Source organism: Mesitornis unicolor, unplaced genomic scaffold (assembly GCF_000695765.1).
Source record: "Mesitornis unicolor isolate BGI_N332 unplaced genomic scaffold, ASM69576v1 scaffold2004, whole genome shotgun sequence".
In the NCBI taxonomy this organism is placed as follows: Eukaryota; Metazoa; Chordata; class Aves; order Mesitornithiformes; family Mesitornithidae; genus Mesitornis; species Mesitornis unicolor.
In genome coordinates, this window is record NW_010177891.1 from 105,303 (window position 1) to 125,405 (window position 20,103).

At 40.7% G+C, this 20,103-nt stretch overlaps 1 protein-coding gene across 2 annotated transcripts in view; it reads right to left on the reverse strand.

Annotated features, from left to right (window-relative positions):
* Positions 1-20,103, reverse strand: part of DIP2C (DIP2 disco-interacting protein 2 homolog C (Drosophila)) — a 139,293-nt gene that overhangs the window by 26,354 nt on the left and 92,836 nt on the right. For both annotated transcript variants that reach the window (XM_010182260.1, XM_010182262.1), the window contains 3 exons: positions 18,424-18,554; positions 8,451-8,619; positions 7,346-7,516 (listed from right to left, as the gene is read on the reverse strand). In XM_010182260.1, the coding sequence (XP_010180562.1) occupies positions 7,346-7,516; positions 8,451-8,619; positions 18,424-18,554 (471 nt within the window). The remainder of the gene's footprint in view (positions 1-7,345; positions 7,517-8,450; positions 8,620-18,423; positions 18,555-20,103) is intronic.

Below are 20,103 nucleotides of genomic sequence, written 5' to 3' on the forward strand. Positions count from 1 at the left end.
AGATAACACAAGACAAAAATAACAATAAAAAAAATGGGAATGAAGGGTGGGAGAAAAAAAAAGAGGAGAATGCAAAAAGCAGGGAGTAAAATAAAAAGAAAAACAATGTCAAATACAGGAATCTTACAAATTAACCATTATACCATTAAAGGTTAAAAAAAGTAAAAAATGAGGTGTCAACATTTTAGTAGAGCAACAGAAGAGACAGCTGTAGACTGCTAACCTTGGACGAACAGACTTAAATGGTTTTAGAACACTACAGACAACGTTGTTAGTGGAAAACATGTGTCTAGCATACTGATTTTTTTGGGGTCTTTTTTTTGGGTAAGACGCCAGTAAACATTATGGCCCTGCTATTTTAATGCACATCCATTGAGACAGGGGGTCCAGCTCTGTCATGTCACTACTAAAAGAAGTTTGTAAGCAATGTCCTCTGGAAATCAAAAGTAAGCTTTAGTTTTGGAAAAAAAATAGTATACAACAGAGAAAGACACTTACACCTTGTTTCATACAGATTAACCTGCTCCTAAAGTGAAATAAAATCAAGGCATCATGCACAAATTACTAGAAGTCCATAACTAAATGGAGTACCTTCATAGTTCAGTAATTCTCCATTCTTAGTCTATTTGCTGTGATAAACAGTGTAATATGTATAAAGAACAGTAAAATTAAAAGCCAATAAAACCCCATCAGTTCTCCGCCATGACTGATAAGGCAGCAAACTGGCAAAACACAGCGGTGACTGGTGCTAGGTGTTACTGTCACATGGAGCACCCAACACCAGATGGCTGCAGTGGGACTTACACAGCCTGTGGAAATAACCAGCTCTGAGAGCACTGGCGTCCCACATTCGTCTCCTCAAACTGCTGAAATCCAGCTAAGATAAAGATACAGGAAGCTGCCAGAGCAGCATCTTAAAACAGGTTTATTTTGGATGCGGGGGAAGATGAAGCATTTAAAAAACCAGGATGGATCTGCTTATTACATTGCTGCCCCAAAATAGAAATATTACTAATAATCAAGGTTGAACACCGCAGTGTAACTGCAAGAAAGCAGAACTGCTGAAAGCCTTCAGTTATATAATTTATTGCCTGTGACTACACTGCAGGTCCAGAGAGGACTTTGAGAGTACGAGAGCCTCATATGGCTTGTAACTAAGGAAGGGCTTGAGAAGCAGCAGTTGAAGTCTCAGCGTCGTCCTTCCACAGCCAGCTGCAGCTGAGATACTCGGAAAGTGCTTCAGAAGAAGCCGGATCTTAGCCGAGACCAGAGCGACTGACTCAATCTGTCTGTGCACACTTATTTTGTGAGACAGAGAGCATCTGTAAAGCTGGTGATAGGAACAAACCAACATGACTTCTGTTGTATCTGACAGTAAGGACATGCTAGGTAGTGTTAAAGGAAATAAAATGGGCCAAACATAATTTTTTGTCTGAAAATGGGTACACCATAAGTCACATCCCTTGGACTAAATAAATCTCCTGTCCATGCACAGGGCTGAACCACCCCTGGTCTGTGCAAACCTCTACAACATGCCAGGCTTTTATTCTCTGGGAAAAAACCTGTAGGTCACAACTGCACGGAGGACCACCCCAACAAGTCAGCCACAGGGATGACCACGTGCCAGCACTCAGCCTGGACCTAATTTTGACTGAAGTCAAAGGCCAAGCTGCATGCTCTCCCCTGCTTCCCTCCCCAGAGTTAAAAACCAGGAACAAGGCAATCAGCAGTCCTAAGAATTTAAAATGTTGTTTTGAATTTTGTTTTGTTTTGCTGTCTAAGGATGTGGCCTCATTGTTTACTCTGAGTCTAATTCTGCTCCAGTGATGCTCAGAAATGTAATTTTTGAAGACCACTTAACAGTCTTACATAGGCAAGCACAGCAGCTGGAGCTGTGAAAAGAACTGCATGGCATGACTCATGGTGAAGGTGGCAAAACACAGCATCTGAGGGAGCTGTCCCGGGGCTCTGCGACACTGCCAAGTGTGAATCATACCTCTGATAAAGTGCACTCTTCTCAGAGCTATCCCTCGTTACTTTTAATAAGGAAGATCCTCAGAAAGTGTGATCTACCACTAAGTAAAAAGAAACATTAACTTTAAGCCCTAAATTTACTAGCAAAGTTCCCTTTGCTAGACAGTGAGGGAAGGATTCCTTTCATGTAACTTCAGCCATTAAAGAAGAAAATGTGCAGTATAAGGTAGGAAGCATCTCGTGATGGTGATGAATCCTATCCCAAGAGGGGCACCTGAGATAGGCTGAATGAAGCTCTCTTGAATTATTTCTTTGATACTACTGACTATAGATGGATATTGGGTAACTCACCCTTGCCATCTCAGTTAGAGGTGACATAAAAGAAGCAAGAGCACCCTGCTCTCCTGCCCTAGCTTAGGAAGATTTGTTAGTACATTTTCAGGGTTAACTAAGGAAAATGAACAACTTCCAGAAGTTTTTCCTCACTTGAAATTGAGTAGCAGGTTGAATAAAATGAAAATATTTCTTTCCAGTGTTTAAATGGAAATCAGCTAAAATCCTAGAGAACCATCTGTGCTGTTTTAAGAAACAGGCTACTTTTCATATCTATTTTTCTCTCTCTCGAGAATGCTAAGATGCTACTTAATGAGAATTAAAATATGCTAGATGCAATCTTTTCATCTCAGAAATCCCTGGACCATTATCTGTGACTGTACAGCAATAAAAGGTCAGATACTAATGCTGTTATAAATGCCTAAAGATGGAGAGAATTATTTATTTTCAAAAGTGCACCTCTAAGAAGCTAGTCTAATATTACTACATCAAAAGAAACATAGTACATTTGCTCGAAATTTGGAAGGAAATGAATACAAATGACAACGCATAAGTCTGCCAGTGATCTTAATCCTCAAATTAAGATCATCTGGTAGACTAAGGCTCTTTTGTACCAAAAGGGATTACCACAATGATTTCCTTTTTAAAGTAATCTCTAATAAAAGGTCAAATTCTGCTATGAAGTTTTTATAATCACACACATACGTGTACATACATACACCCCCCCTCTTCTTTTTGGAGAGGGTAACAAGACTAAAGGCTTTTTGGAAAAATCAGGATACTTTCCTGTTGAAACACTTGAGTCTTAAATTTGTCCAAGACAATGGAAATAAAGTGAAGGTATCAAGGCTGCATTAGAGGCAGCCCATAGAGAAGAAAGCCTGGATAGGATTTTTGCTGGTAAGAGTGAATAGCTGAATAGTGAGGTATGTTTAGAAAGGTGATTAGTAGATATGTATTTTAGAAAGACCATAGAATAGGCTGGATCCCAGTTAGCCCTGTGGAAGATAGTGTTCCAGCAACCACATGATGATCCCATGGATGACACAACTTGGAAGAATAAAAACACAGGCAGATGCTATCGACTCAAACATCTTTAGAGGTATTTTGATGCAGTGTGAAAAATCCAGAAACCATGGCCCATTTCTGGAAGATATTTGAGACAATGCTAATTTCAGGAACATTGTTGATCAAGGATTAAAATTCATTCTGTTCCTCAGTCCAGCAAACAGAATAGTCTACAAGCTATTCTGGACTATCAGTAGCCATAAACTTCCAGACAGTTTGGAAAGAGCGTTCAGTCTAATTCAGTATCCAGTCTTTGGCAGTGTCTACTGCCAGATGCTTCAAAGGACGCAATCCTGTATCTTTATATTCTCTATCAAAATGACATGTTTTGCAGTGATGCTTGTAAGTAACATCTTTAGTAATTTTTCAAACCCCTTTAAAACTTGCCAAACTACCCTCAGCTTAAATGTTTCAAAAACGATTCCATTTGGAACGGCAACATTACCAAATATAGCCTGAAATGGCTTGTCTTCATTCCACACTAGACAGGATGGCTTTTAGTTTGTCCTATGGACTGAGATGCAACATCTTAGTAGAACTCAATGAAAGTTGACTCTTAGCTGTATGATCAGACAGGCAGTTAAACACCTAATTATTACCTAAGTAACACTTCTTCAGAGAGGTAACCACTTTTTCAGTTTGATTCAGTAACTCTTTCAAGAATTTCTGTAAAGAACCATCGAAGAAACAAGGAGTTACTACCACCAAAAGGCAGATACAGAGTCAAGCAAAAATCCAGCCTAACTCCATGCTCATTGGGATTTACAGTTTCTCTGAGGGTACTCGGCTTTCCTGCACATTTGCAGTGGGATGAACCAGACAGCATCCAAGTACCCACCCAGCCACTCGCCCTCTCCCCCCGCCATGGGTCAAGATGAAGACAGTTGAATGAGTGAAGAAAAAAAAGCCCAAGTGATGCAACAGCAATCACTCGCCACCTCTCACAAGCAGAACGATGCCCAGCCAGTCTCTCAGCAATGGCTACTCTGGAAGGCCAAGCCCCCTTTTAATGCTGAGCTTGACATTAAATGGTATGGGATTTGGGACAGCTTTCCTGGCTGTGTCCCCTCCCAATCTCTTGCTCCCCCCTAGCCTACTCACTGGGGGCAGTGGGGTGTTGGTGCAGTAGGCAGAGTGAGAAATGGGGAAAGCCTTCACGCTGTGCTGCACTGCTCAGCAGTACCTAAACCACTGGTGTGCTGTCAACAATGTTTCAGTTACAAATCCAAAACACAGCTCTATATGGATTGCTATGAAAAGTTAACTCCATCCCAGGTAGACCCAGTACAATATTACTTCCAACAAGGCACAGTTGGGCACTGAACCCGGCTTACTGCTGCCTAGTGTCATTCCCTGGTTTTATTATTTGTCCTGAACAAAATGACTTATCTCATAAGTGAAACTGCCATAATGAACAGTCCAGAGATTACTGCAAGCCTGAAATAGAGATTTTCATTTGTGGCAAGCAAACTTCTGCAGCTAATGTGTCCTTGTTATCTACAGCATCCTCCACGTTTGGTCCTTCCATGGACCAGAAGCCAAAGAAGTTCGGTTACTTTTCAGAAGCAACCCCACCACAGCTGCAGGCAGGGGGAGGTGATGGGCCCCATCCAGATCTGCTGGGGAAGTCAGAGCAGTCAGCCATGAAGGTGTGCCATCACTTCCCCCTTTCTCCTCATCTGTAAAAGACATCCCATGGGATGTCTTTGGCAAAAGATAGGGCAGCAAATTAGAAAACTGTTGTTACCAAGTAACCAGCCCAGCTTTTTCTTCTCTCTTTTCCCTTTCTACTTGAGAGAAAGCAGTGTCCTCGCTGTCTGCTGTGTCGCTCCCAGTCCAGGGTTTAAGCTTGGTTGAGTTGCTGACTGGGAAAGCACACCAACCTGCACCTGCTAACTGGCCTAAACTGGTACCACTCAAAATGTGCTGTCTCAGGTGGGAGTGCCTAAGGATTTCCTAGATGTTTTCCAAGCTGTCCTCTCTGCCTTGTCATCACTCAGGACTTGGGATACGGAGAAAGAAATAAAGAGGCCTGTATTTTTGCAAAGATGCATTCAGAAGAAGAGATTTCAGAACTTCAGTCAGTACTATTTGTATGAAAGCCATGACAGAAATACGAGGGAAGATGCTGCTTGAGTTCATAGACAAGATGTATCTTCTAACCTAGAAGTTGTATTTTTGTTTCAAGACCATTTACTAAGTTTTATTAGGGTAAAGGTGTTTTGAAGGATTCAAGTGCTTTTTTTGAGACTACAGGAGATTTTCTTAAACTTTTACTCCTGAAGAATATTTATGGCAGCAATTACAGAACTAAACAAACTAAAGAACTCCACCTCTGGGACTCAGAATGACTTTTAACCCTGCTCAGCTTTGCCTTGCATATGTTTGACAATGTAATTAAAGTCACCTTGGGCTGAAGGGATACTCCTCTGGTAGTCAGAGTGAAAGCAAGTGGTGCTGGAGATGTGGCATACCTCTGATATTCATGTTCTGCTAACATCCAGAACTGCAAGGTCACTTTTAGCCAAAGTCTGATGAAAGCCAAGATTCCTTAGTGATGTTGAACAGGGCAAGAGGCTAAGGCAGGCATAACACACAGACATACTGGTCTGTGTTGAACCCATAGCCTGTATTTGTCTCATTTTTTGCATAATATAAAAAAAATCCTTAAATTTACAATCAGGAAGAGAATAGCAAATGCTGTATTTGCAGTCACACTGAGAAGATCTGTTCTGGCTTCCACATGTACACAGTAACGCATGTTACATGCATGAGAAATCCTTTATCTGTCAGTTGTGAAATGTGGGATGCATCACACAGAGTACAGTCAAGTTCCTCTGGGAAGACAGTGACTTTGAAGAAGTTAATGGTAGGTCACCAAATGGATCTGGAACTTCCCAGCCAGTGCAGCTGCCAACGCAGAAGATGATCCTTGGGATTATTTAAAAAGATTATTAAATCAGAAATCATACTATGCCTCAGTAGGACACCTGTGGTGTTATTACAGGAATAATATCTGAAGTTCTGATACCAGGTTTGGAAGGACAGAAAGAGATCAGCAGTCATAAAAATGAGACACAGATCAGCAAAGCATGTCTTAAGACTCTTCATCTATTTATCAAAGACTAAGATCTGTATTAGAGTCACGATAGAAATGAGATTCTTTATTCTAGATTAGAAAAACGTATTAAAATAAAAAATGGCTGAATCTAGTGCCAGAAAAATTTAAACTAGAAATAAGGCAAAATGAATTAAGATTTGAACATCTTATAAAAAGGCAAGTTAACTTTCATCACTCAAAGTCCTGAAATATAAATTAATATACTGCAGATCAGCCTAAAACTATTTGCTTGGTGTAGTTATTGGGTGAAAACCTAGAGGCTATTCCAAAATTCAGGCCAGGTAGCTACAGTGCTCCATCTGCCTTAAAAATCATGAGTCGATAAAGATTCCTGGAGAATGCAAGTTAAATCCTATACTACCCCTGGGTACTCTCCTCTGATTAGTAGATTAAAACAGAATGAAAGAGATGTAGCAAAATAATTTTCCATTGTAAGCAATAAACTGTGTGCAGAAAATATCTATCTAACAATTAAGTAATGGTTGGAATTATTTTTTAAACAGAAGGAATCCATTTTGTAACTTACTAAAGTAAGCACTTGGAAACTGCTTTTACATTACATGACTAAATACTACTTTTGGAGTACAGAGTACGGGTTCTGTCACTACCATGCGCTTTTCTGAATTACTGTATTCATGGGCAGAATAAATGCTATGATTGCAACATGAGAGAGATGAATAGTTGACAAAGTAACAGAAATCTACTACCTGTATATGCAAGAACATTAAGTACCACATGCATTTTCTTACTATGTCTACAACCAAGCAGTCAAAGGAAAGAGAATGAAAGCTTCTTACTGAAAACCATTTTCTTAAAATTACTTTGAGCTTAAGGAGTGAAAAATCTTACCTGCAAACATATTGCCAGGTTGACTCTACAGCCCAGTGATGTGCTGACAGCCCGTGGATGGAGACCAAGATCTTTAAATAATTTTGAAAATGACTGAGTAAGAGCTATCCGAGGTCGTTCTTCAGCCACTACTACACACGTCCGTACACGTGAAAGGTCCAGTCCCCTTGCCTAAAACAAAGTTAAAACATAACAAAAGCCACAAATGAGCAGGTTTAATGAAAAACAGTTAGCATCCCTGAATGTATTATGTAGCTATTATGACTCCAGAGGAACAGCAGAGTAGAGGCTAAGGTGCCAGTGCAATTTCCATCCTTCCTGGAGGCTGGTTGGCCAGATGACAGTCTAAGAGCTGTGGAAGAGCAGACATACTTGCTTGTCATCTCAACGTTAGCACATAGGAAGAGATGGGTATCTAATTCTGAAGGGCGGGAATGCTGTTTCCCAAGATTAATTCAGAAAGCCAGTGAATAACAGCAAACAGAAAGTCGTGTCTAGCCTTGGAAAACTGATTAGGAAATTATTAAGTATTATTAAATATCAGTATCCCAAGATCTAATTTATTTCAGTAGCATACTGGAAATTCTAGATTATTTCAGAAATGTGACTGACTACCTGGCTTTTAATTCTGGAGGAAAAAAAAAAAGAAGATACACTCTGCATACAATGAGGACAATCCAGTTAAAACAATACAGTGTTTTGGAGTACATGATTATTTAACTACAGGGGCCAGAACCAAACCAATACTTCATATAATCAGGGAATTCATAAAACATAATACACAGTATTATGGACACAGTCCACTCCTTGGACCTTTCAGACATTTACACCTCTGTTTTCCAACACTTGCCTACCAACACAGATCAGAAAGCTTAGGTAAATAAAAGCCTTTCCTTGATGTTAAAAGCCTTGTGATCTGAAAGAAAATGACCAATATTCATCCACAGCATCTGGCAAGGCATAACACAGGCTTTGTGGAAGCTGCCCTTGCCCTCTGATGGTTTTGTCCTTGCTGCAGACATTGAGCAGAGCCGCTCATGGCAGGGAAGGCTCTCAAACACCTCTGTGCAGACGACAGCTTGTGCAGGACAGCAGCACCACTCACCTTCAGTGACTCCGTTTGCGAACCGAGTCCCTTAGTACAGAGCTCCATGACCGAATAGGAGCAGAAAGTGTCCCTCACTTTGTACTGGCTCACGGCAAGAAGCCACAGAGCAGGATTGGTCTCCAGTTCTGAGGGAGGAATCAAAATAGACTGGTGTCCTGAATAAACGCTGCAAAGACACAAGATTCATTAATGCATGCTAAACGCCTGCGTCCACGGATGTTTACGAGCTATGGGGTACTAGAATATAAAGTTTATCAGAGCGCTGAATGAACCACGAAATATCTTATAGTGCTCTACAGTAGCTTAACACAAAGTTTAACTCTGTTTTTTTTTGTTATAGCTTCAGTCTATGAGGAATCACAAGGAATGCAGGCAGAACATGCTCCTAAAATACTAATTTACTCAAAATGCCCATGGACTTTGCTGTTAAAACTGTACTGAAGAAAGCAAAATAGCTCAGTTATTAATGGTGCTAATAAACCGTACTATAGTATCAACAAAAATTATGTGTTGCTGACAAATAATTAAGATTGAGTAATTACCATTTTAAGATACCTTGATTAAAAGAGCACTTGATTGCTTAATATGGAAAAAACCTCTCTGCTGTTGAGGCAAGCAAGAGCTTTGCAATCATTTTCAAGGGAGTAAATCTGGCCCCAATTTAATAATCCTTGTGGCTTTAAATTTCTTCTGTGAAAGTTTTATGAACTTTTAAAACTCAAATATACTACATGTCTAGCTTATTGTATACCGTGTGAGCATAACTATTGAGAAAAGACACTCATCAGGGTCCCTGAAGAAAACAATTGTGTCAGAGATAATTTCTCTGGTACCCATGATTGTCCCCAAGGGGAAAAACATTCCCAAATTGATGTCTTTCGTTCCTGTGGGTCCTCTGTTGTTCACTCATCTCAGATAGGTAAATTTATCATCAATTTTACAGCCCCCCTCACATCTTAACTTGTGATTTGCAGATATTTCAAATCAGAATGGTCATAGCATAAACCCCCCAAATCACTAAAGTTCTGAGAAAGGACCATAAAGCCTCAGAGATTTATGATGCACATGAGAGAAATTAATTCGTGACTAGAAAATTCAAAAAGCCAGCTTGGTAAAGTAAAGCTGACATTTGCAAATCCAAGTGCCCTATGTAAGACATGAAATGGAAGTTTATTTTCAGGAATATGAGCATGTCTGTAACATTTGACATTAGCAAGACAATACACACCTCTGCAATTCTTGAAGATGGGCTCCTCACACAGCTTCCTTCCTCGGTGAGTGAGTGCCCCCACTCCCCCCAGACGCAGAAGAGAGTGCTTTCAAAAGCTGGGCCATTTACAACAACGTTTCTGTGACCTGGATGCCTTTACTTGGTATGATAAAGGCATAAAACGTGTACAGGTCTAGCCACAAAGGCAGTTAATAATCCAAATAGTTTAGGTCTCTGCTGGAGTATAAGCCAGAGGATGTCATGGAATATGAATGAACTGCAGTTCAAACAATTTCATTTATCATACAGTAAAAATTTCATCTTTGACTGCTTGTCCACATTTATGCCACTCTTGATGATTCACGACCAGTGACTTGCCATGAAGCGATGTGTTCTCAGATATGGCTGACATAATGACCATAGCACGGGACGGTCAAATAAAGCATTATGCTTTTATGTTGCTTTTATGGAATAAGAATAAAGTATGACTGAGCTTTGAGCCTGTGCTTCATAAACACGCAAAAAGAGATGTTGGCAAAATTACCCAAGCCTGAAAGGAGCACGCTCTGACCTCAAGTGACAGATCAAACCCAGTCAGGGAGTAGTAACAGCTTTTACTATAAATATTACTTCACGCTTTCTTTCTCGGCCAATTACCAAAAGGTCTCAGTTCTTTGCAAATTTAAGGTTAGGGTTCCACAAACAACCAAGGTGTGTGATCTGTCTGGTAAATACATAATTCTTACCAACAAGAATCTGTAACCCCTTGAGTAAGAACCTGGGATGGGCTCCAATCTGTACAAATACGGCACACAGAGATTCAGCATCAAACCCTTCTCCCATCCCTGAACTACTCTGGTTGATATAAAGAAGAAAAAAATCTGCACAACAATAAACCACCTGCCAGGAGGTCAAATGTGGGAGAATTATTACTCAGAACCAAATTAAGATCCATTATGTGCCACTTATTCAACTGGGCAGAACATCCCAAAACAAAACTATATCAAAAGAACAAACTTCATCCCTGTGCTGAAAAGTGCCCACACAAACCCCACAGCAATAAGGGAGGAAAAATCTGCATTGCTTTCAGTAGAAGAACAGAAGATTGATTCAAAATGCATTTTACCAGGAAATAGTCCAAAATGGCAGAATCTGGGAATACAAATTTACATGAAAGACAAATCCTTTCCCCCTCAGCAACACTAATGAGTGGGGGTGAGCTGTCTCCCTCTCTTGATCAACAAGTCAAAAGGATACTTGTGTTTGCTTGTAACCTCTCACCAATAGCCCTGCAGCAAAGCATGAGGATTTGGATGCAAAATAACCCCATCTCCTCCAGACAGAGGAAAACAAAACACTCACATGATCAGACTTTGATTAAAAAAAAAAATCACTTTGATTAGACAGAAAAAAACCCGAAGATGTTGCTAGTACCTCTTCTGAGTTTTCTAATCCCTCAGAAATACCAAGGAGTTCAGAATTAAACTGCAGAGCAGTGGGAAATATCTAGCAGGAAGGAAACTTTCTGTGGTGCAGAACCTCAGATGTGTGCTGCTCCTGTCTACAGTACTTAAACCCACAGAAAGACACCAGCACGCCTGGAAACTTGATGACCACCAGAGGCTTTGCCCACCAAGCTATGGTTTAACAACTCATGCATATGATCTGACTTGCTAGAGCAGTTGGTGGAGCTAGGAGAGGAACTACAAAGACATATTTCTGAGGCGAGTGTGCCAGTTCCACAGCTGAAGTGGTTTATGCAATGTCAGTCATAACTTCACTCACCTCCCTGAATCAATCTCAGAAACACTGGGCAGGTTTTGTGAATCACTCCAAGCAACAAAACGTTCCTGGTGGCCACGTATCCTTGCAAATTCAGATTTTATTCTTCCACGTTAACCTCTGAGAAGCAGCATGTCAACAATGTTTTGGTGGAGAGAAGTTGAGATAAAAAAGATACTCCTTTGTACAGCTGACTGAAACATTTCTACCACTTTAGTGGTTTTAAATCACTGTGAGATGTTAGAGGGTGTTTGCTTAGTATGGAGGCCAACAACCAAGCAGAGGACCATGTACTTGAACAGACTGCAGTTATGGAGGGTTGCTTTGGAGACAAAGTTAGATATGGTCCCAAACCTATAAGAAGTTCCTCAGGTAATTCTAGGTATGGTAGAGACGACTGGTATGACATCTGGGTATGGCACATCCTAGATATGGTAGAGTTAATCCTGAAATAGAGGCACTGAACAAACAGTTCCACCTCCCCTTGAAACACGTCAGACATCAAGAGATGGTTAAGCTGCCAGCTTTGCTATTCTTATACTGGAAGGAACAAAATTGTGATGAACACTGTGGTAACAGGGATGAGATGGGATATTAGGAAACGTTGGGGGTTTAAATAGAAATTGTAGAAGCCAAAATTACTGTTCTGAAATTGCAACAACATATGATACATTGGAGTAGGAGCAAGGATTTAGTTATATAAATAATAGGATGGAACTGAAGCAAGACTGGGCAAAGCCTTGGATTTTGGCAGTAAGCGAAGAGCCTTGTCTGCCTGCACTAAGCAAGGGCTGCCCAAGGACAGGAATACTCCAGTTGTACACCAGGATGCATTTTGGTATGATGGTGCCATCTGATCACAACACCATCTCCACCGCCTGCCAGGCTGTTTTGGCACCATATGGAGATGCCTGGAAGGACACCTTGGCAATTAACTGTTCCACTGAATCAAAGATTTACTCCATGTTGTGCCGAGGCAGATGAACAGTAAAGTCTGAGGTTTTATTATAGTTCCAGAAATTTCACCAGGACAATAAACACTGACAAATGGCAACTACAATTTGCAATTGCATTCTGGCAGGCTACTGACCCACCGCTACCCTCACTTCTGGTGTCCTTCTCAGGTTATATGAGCTGCCTTCCCACTTCATTGCAGGAGGCAGGTAGGTACTGCTGAGTCTGATATGAATTTAGTTTCTACATTTCTACAGATGATATTTGGCATCTGGTGATGAGGAACAGGTATGGGAATTGCACATTTGGTAGAGCCTGAAATAATTGAGTTGTCATGCCCACAATTGAAAGTCTGTGAAAAGAGTCTGCATGCTGACGGAATCCGAGCAATGTTTGAGCAAAAACCTTCATAAACATCTGGACCAGAGCTTGCAGCAAGAATGGTACAGGCCACAGATGAGAGTGTTTGGGTATATGTCCGACCTAGGCTTCACAAGACTTGGGCCAAAATTAAATCTTCATTCCTCCTGGAGACCCATTACATGCACAAAAAAAGTGCTTTTGGAGAACAGGTAAAGGACCTCACACCACCTATGGAGTCCAAAGAAGCCCAGCTGGCATACAGTGCACTAACAGCATGACTGCACATGGTAAGCAGGTAAGTGATCAGCACTATCAGACAGAGATACCTCTCGAAGAAGTTTAACTAACGTACAGCAAAAGGGATCACCATGTGGGGCACGCAGATTTTCCCAGAAAGAAAAACATCTCATCCATAAATCTTGATAGGCTTCTGGTGCAGAGAGTAGGTCCAGTCTTTACAACTTTCACACCAGAGTACTGGGAGCTGGTGAGAGTGGTGCCATAACACAGCACTCTGCTCTAACTCACGCTCTGGTGTTGGTACCCCGGTCAGATACCTGTACGTCTTTGGTTAACACTGAAATGCCAGTATTCTGTTCCTGTAGTGCCTGCACCCCTGCTTGGACAGTGCAGTCTGCCCAGAATGAGAGCCAGAGGTTAACTCGAAGCTCTTGTTACTGGCATGCCTTCAAAAGGCTTTAACCTCTCCCTTTCAGAGTTGTGTTTTGGCAATCTCTGAGCCTCACAAGGGAACCTTTCTAACACGGCTCAGGTTGCTCCTGGGCACTGCTGAGCTGATGTGTAACTTGGGAAGCGTGTTGTTGACTGCTCCTGAGCACAAACACATCATCCAGCAGCACCAGGAGTGGGAATCATACAACACTGGTGGAACTTGGAGTGCTCAGGGCCAGCACAAAGTCTCTACATCTAAATACATCTAAATTTTAAAAATTTGGCCACTGTATCTATGTTGTATTGAAGACGAAAGAGATGGCCATCTTGCCCTGCATAGAGAACAAGCAGCCTGAGGTTAACTGGAGGATGCAGAGAGCAGTGTCATTTCTGTTGGCATTGGCATTAGAGACATCCTAAGGCAGGCAGAGGCTAAACGCATCTGGCTAAGTTCACTACAGCACAGTTTGTATTTATAAGCCATTCCTCAGACTTGAGCACCACCTCTCTTGCCCCAGGTACTACCCCATGTACAGGCAGGTCTACAGAGCCAGTGGAGTTAGCTGATGGTGGAGTTAGTCTGTCGACGCATTAAAGAATTCACATATCAAGGTAACTCAGAACTTTCAGCTGCCCTTGAACATTCCAGACTGCAGGCAGGTCTAACAGACCTATTGCGATGTGGAAGAAATGCAAATTACCTCTTCCACAAATTGCCCAAGACTCCACGGAAAATGGGCACATGGCAGTGTGTGGGCAGATGCACCTTTACATTCCTCCTGCCCCAGTTATGCACTTTGCAAAGCACACGGGAGATGGTTATATTCCTATCCTTCACTTCCCATGTCAGAATTAACTTTCTCTGATGTGGCATTTAGGCTTCTTTATGCAGTCTTGCCTTTAATTTGCTATAAATGGCTTGGAAATTGGGTGAAATCACAGAATCATAGAATATTAGGAGTTAGAAGGGACCTCGAAAGATCATCCAGTCCAACCCCTGCCAGAGCAGGATCACCTAGACCAGGTCACACAGGAACACGTCCAGGTTGGTTTTGAATGTCTCCAGAGAAGGAGACTCCACAACCTCTCTGGGAAGCCTGTTCAGTGCTCTGTCACCCTCACAGTAAAAAAGTTTTTCCTCATGTTCACATGGAACCTCCTGTGCTCCAGCTTGCACCCATTGCCCCTTGTCCTGTCATTGGCTGTCACTGAGAAGAGCCTGGCTCCTTCCTCCTGACACTCGCCCTTTACAAATTTATAAACATTAATGAGGTCACTCCTCAGAAATGCTCATGTCTGCCAGCTATCTTCAAGTTACCCTGAAAAACCTAACAATAATTAATGAGTCCTAGCACCCTGAAGTTTGCTAAAATGGAGTTCTCATGTTAATGCTGCAATTCCTTACTTATTTACTGCACAGTTCCACCTGTATGGTTAATAAAAAACCTTGCAGCCTCTTGCTGCAGAAGCTACCCAGCAGCACCACTGCAGACTTCGGCTTGTGGCTATGGAACAGAGACAGCAGGAGTGGGACAGGAGAAAGCCACTTCACTGCATCTCACCTGGAAAGGCTTCCTAGGACCATTTCATAGCATTCACACTACTTATTATGTGGCCAATGTGGGCTGGAAAATTCAGTTCCTCTGGTTCACTTTGAGTGTTACTGACTTGCACTATTACAATATCAGTTTCTGGGAATATATATGTAATTTATTTAAAATAATTCATGTACCTAATTTTAATTTCAGCACGGAAAATTTTATCTTCCAGTAGTAAAAGCAAAACTGCAATATGGGTTGGCTTAGCTAGGCTAAAATGGAGGGAAGATTCTTATTCTATTGTATTATTCAGCAACTATCAAATAAGTAAACTCTCACTAACAAACTGTAGAATGCTCTACTTTCCCCCACATTGAGCAGCATTAAGATAGGGACATCTTAATTTCAGGAAGCATTTTTGAACAATGGGATTCAGTACTGATTCTTTTTACACTGGGGGACACTTGTCCTTTTTTTTTCTTTTAAAGAAAATAATACATTTTAAAATACAATGCAACACAATCAGTGTATTAGAATCACCCTCTCAGAATGGATAAATGAGACTATTAAAGAGAAGAACGCAAAACCAGTGTATTCTTTTATTGAGTCATTAGTATGAACCTCTTAAAATCAGGAAGTTTGGGGTTTGTGAACTCATGTGGGGCTGACGACTGCCACCACACCCAGGATGTGCTGTTCAGTGACAAAGGTTCCCAGGAAACCCTGCTGGAGCATGCAGTCAGTAGAGAGGGAACATGGCAAATCCTAGTTTTTAAAAAATGTATTGCTCTGCTTTGCAAGGTTTCTTTTCTTTATTATTTTATACCCTTTAGTCCATAAAATAATAAACTTTTAAAAAATTAAAACTTTGCAAAACTATGCAATATATTCCAAACTTACCAAAGGGCTGGCTCCATGCTCCAGCAGCTTTCCTAAGCAGCTTTGACCTCACAGAATGGGGCATTCTGGGGCACTACAGTGGAGCAAGCCAGAACAACGTCTAAGCATCTACAACGGGGATAAAAGGTTAAGTTTTTCTTTCATTCCTTAGTCAATGCCTCCTTTGGTCTAGCTAATAAAGGGATTAAAATGTACTTGTCAGTTTAACTGCACCCAGCACAGAAGGTTGCTTTCTCTTCCTGCTGGGCTCCTAAAACGAAGAGTTCTTATTTAACTCTCAAAACCCCTTAGCTGATCAAAAATTGAAGATCTCACTTCATTTCCATATGCCATTAGAAGTATTAATTTAGTTAATGGGAGTGGCGACAGACAATCATAACTTTACAGTAGAATCCTCCGAGGTAGAAATCTGGGCTGTAAAATATTGAGGAGGATTTTGCCACGTGAAACTACAAAGAAGAAAATGCAAAGTTTTAAGTTATGAAGAGTAAGAATCTAATAACCTCCAGGATGTATTTTTTGCTATCACATCAAATAATACTTATTTCTAAAATAGTAATGAAATGGAAATTAAGTTTTTAAGTGGAATTAATGAAGCTGTATCTGATGTCAGCTTTCTCTAAAAGACAGTTGCAATTCAAGCGGCCTGCAGTATTTCTGGTTTTCTAGGAACAGGAGAACAGTTGCAAAGAAGAGATTGACACAAGGGTTCATAAGATTAGAGTGCTGCTGGCCTGATCTCAGTTCCTTCAACTCCCTTGTTTCCTTTCTCTTCTTTGAAAATGGTATAAAATTTTCTATTCTGCAAGCTACGGAGTGGCGCAGACCTTGATTTCCTTCTCCCAAAGGTTTGCTGCCTTATTCACTTGCGAGGCACAAACAATCTTCTCCTCCTAAAGGGCTGAAAACTATTAGCATTGGGAAGGATCTAAGGTCAGCAAAAGCTTATCTGTTGCAAATATGGTTCTGGAAAAAACAAACATTTCTGTATGCAGGAGAGTCATGGGCACCCCAAATTGGGTTTAGGACAGGTCAACATTTATCTGTATTTTACAGCTCTGTCATGATGCTGCATAGAAGTTATTCTTGGATGCTCCATGTCCCAGCATTATCCCATGCAGTAATAGACTCCCCCTAGCTGCACCCACCTATGGTGCTCTGCAGTCCTTAACTGGCCTCAATGAATGCACCACAGCAGATCTGGCTTAGCCCCCAGCAGAGCGAAGGCCTAACAGTGTTAACACCAGGGCATGCTGGAACACATACCTTTATACAAGAAATACTCATCTAACTTAAAAAAAATCAACATTTTAAATTAAATTTAACAAATCAACAGCATTTGACTTAAATGAAGCAATTTAATTTAAATCTCAAAATTTCTGAAATGTTTTCTTTTTTTGCAGCCTCAGTGTTTTTATTTTTGTGTTGGGGAAATAAGACATTGAAATGAAATGATTTTTCAAAACAAAGAATTCCCTAACCCCCATGTAAATCTGAAATAATATTAGGGCAAGTATAGTTTAAATCAAGAAAGACTGATCAAGAATGAATAAAATAAAAATGTTAATCTTTGGCCCATTTAATACTTAATAACAAATATTTCAAAAGGGCAACAAAACAGGCCAACAACCTACTTTTAAACACACAATACTTGCTGAGAATGAATTGTTGCAGTTATCAAATAATGCTTCCTCCAGGTATTTAGTAAATTGTTAAAAAGCTAATCCAGAGTGTTTTTATTGCCCTGGATTATCTTCATTTTAATAACTAAAAATAGCAGCACTGCTAACACCAAAGAACTTTCTATGGCAGAAGAAAAGATGTTGAGCTACTGTGTCTTCATAAAAATGTGCTCCATGAGTGCTCCCAGAGCTCTTCCCCTTTGCCTCTGCCATCAACCCAGCTAACTTCAAAAAAAAGAAAAAAAAGAAAGAAATCGATGGAACTGCTTTCAGTGCTGAACTGTAACTTCCCTGGAGTATAGAGACTGACAGAATCGCTAATGTTCTAAACTTCTTATTAACCAAAAAAGCTGATTCCCATTTCACTAGAAATGTCTTTTTGTGATAGCTTTGCCACTGCCACAGAAGTATCCTTCTGCAAGAAAACACACTTCCATGTGTCTGCAAAAACCACATCCGTAAGTCCCACAAATGAGGAAGCTCCTGATATCTACTCGTGCTTTCAGATTACAGAATGAAAAAGAGGACAACAGGAAACCACTTCCTTAAGGTAACATTGGTAGAGTGCTACCTTCATCAAATAAAACCAGCCAGACTCTGCAGAGACAGCCGTAAACCAGCAGGAGGTCGATGCGCAGCCATGTCGATGCTCTGCACTCATAAGCTGAAATAACTACGGCCATGCCCTGCTCAAATGCAGCGTATTCTCCGTACAGCACTCTCCATACAGCTCCCAGCAAATCCAATTGCCTATGTCAGTCCAAGAGGTATTGCAGGTTCTTACCATCCTTTTATCACTCACATCATCCGTTTTGCTGTGTTATAGTACAAGGGAAACAGTATTTTAAAAGCTCGAGGAGAAACCTCACCTGCAGAGGCACCAGAGGACAAACCCAAGTCCGCAGTAGGGGTCCAAGCAGATAGCGACTTCTCTGGAGGGATAAAGCTCACACTGCAGCTTAATAGAACGACAAAAGGCACTAGTGGCTGCATGAGACATCTGAAAGACAACAGCAAAGTAATTAAAATGATCAACTATGTCATTTGGACGGCTCATTCCCAAACTGCACCAAGTGCTTAAATCAGTTACAGGATAAAGAAAACAAATAAATATTGACTTTGTGCTCAGTGTAAACACACACGTAATTTATAGCTAAGAAAATATAATTTTCCTTCAAGAGGGCATCCAAACAACCGTGAAAGGGGAGGGGAGACAGAATGAATGATAAGTTTGAAGTGATTTAGGGAGAAAGCTGTTTAAGGATGTGCTCCAAGCTGTACGCAAAGCTGATGATAACAACAAGTTAATCTTTCCGGAAGAACAAAGGCATGAACGACTGCAGGATCTGAATGTAATTGGAAGTATTTTCTTGATCATTAGTAACATATTTCTAAGTACATATTTATTAATACAGTAAATAAAAAATGCCAATGCACTTTTTAAACTGAAGAGGATTTTGCATGCAGAACGGTACTAAGGACCTAATCATTTGGCAATAAAGATGCTCAATAAAGTTAGTAAAAGTTCTGGAAAATGTCTCCATGTTATCCAGCTCCTAATTGAGAAACAGGCTCTTAAAACTCCTGGTAAGAAAGCTCAGAGATAAAACAAGCAGAAACAAAAAACCTGATCAAAAGGAGATTCTTCTGATTTTTTTTTTTCTAGTGTTAAGATGTTTTCCACACTCACCCATCCTGGCTACAGGATCCCTAACTACAAGTGGGAACAGAATTAGATCTTTCGATCTTTGTCCTCTCTGCTAATAACAAGAAAGATCCCCGTGTTAGAAATACAGCCTGGACTGGATTTAACTCATTTGACCTTTGAACTCTGCCACATACTGAGCTAGTTGCCTTACATACTGCTAGAGCCAGTGGAGGGGAACAGGCACTTGTAAGGTAAAATTTGTTTGATTTGAAGCAGAGGAATAAAGCCCCAGAAGTGACTTTTTCTCCGTTGCCCATGAGAGCCATAACTGAGGCTGGACATGCTCCAGGTGATGCAAAAGGACCAGCTCAAAACAGGTGTCCACATGGCGGCCATCTGCAGCTTGCAGAGATTAGTAATTCTACTCTAGCTGAATCAAGACCACTTTTTGGCACAGGATTAAACTGAACACTGTAAGGGTGGTGTTATTCTGTGAATTTTTACACCATACTAGGTGCAAGCTAGTGAAAAAGTTGAGACTAAATCTAAGTGCAATCTACTACTTCCAAAGCATTTACAAAACATTTATCAGCTTTTCAGAAGCCACATGTTTAGGCAGTTGTTTAGCCGTTTTTTAAATTCAGCACCATGGTGTTATGAATATAAACCCTGTGGCCTCTTACGATCACTTTATAATTAATTAATCACTAGTGATGATCTAGTAGATGGTAACTGTTTACGTAAACCTGCTGAATCAGTGATCTGGAGGCTCTGTGACCCAGATATCAGAAGATAATCAAGAATTCCTTGAGATATTTATCTGTACTTCCCTTTAGACACATTAAGAAAAGGTTCTTCGACTTGCCCTGCTTTTGACTACCTTTGAAGCTCTCCAAATACT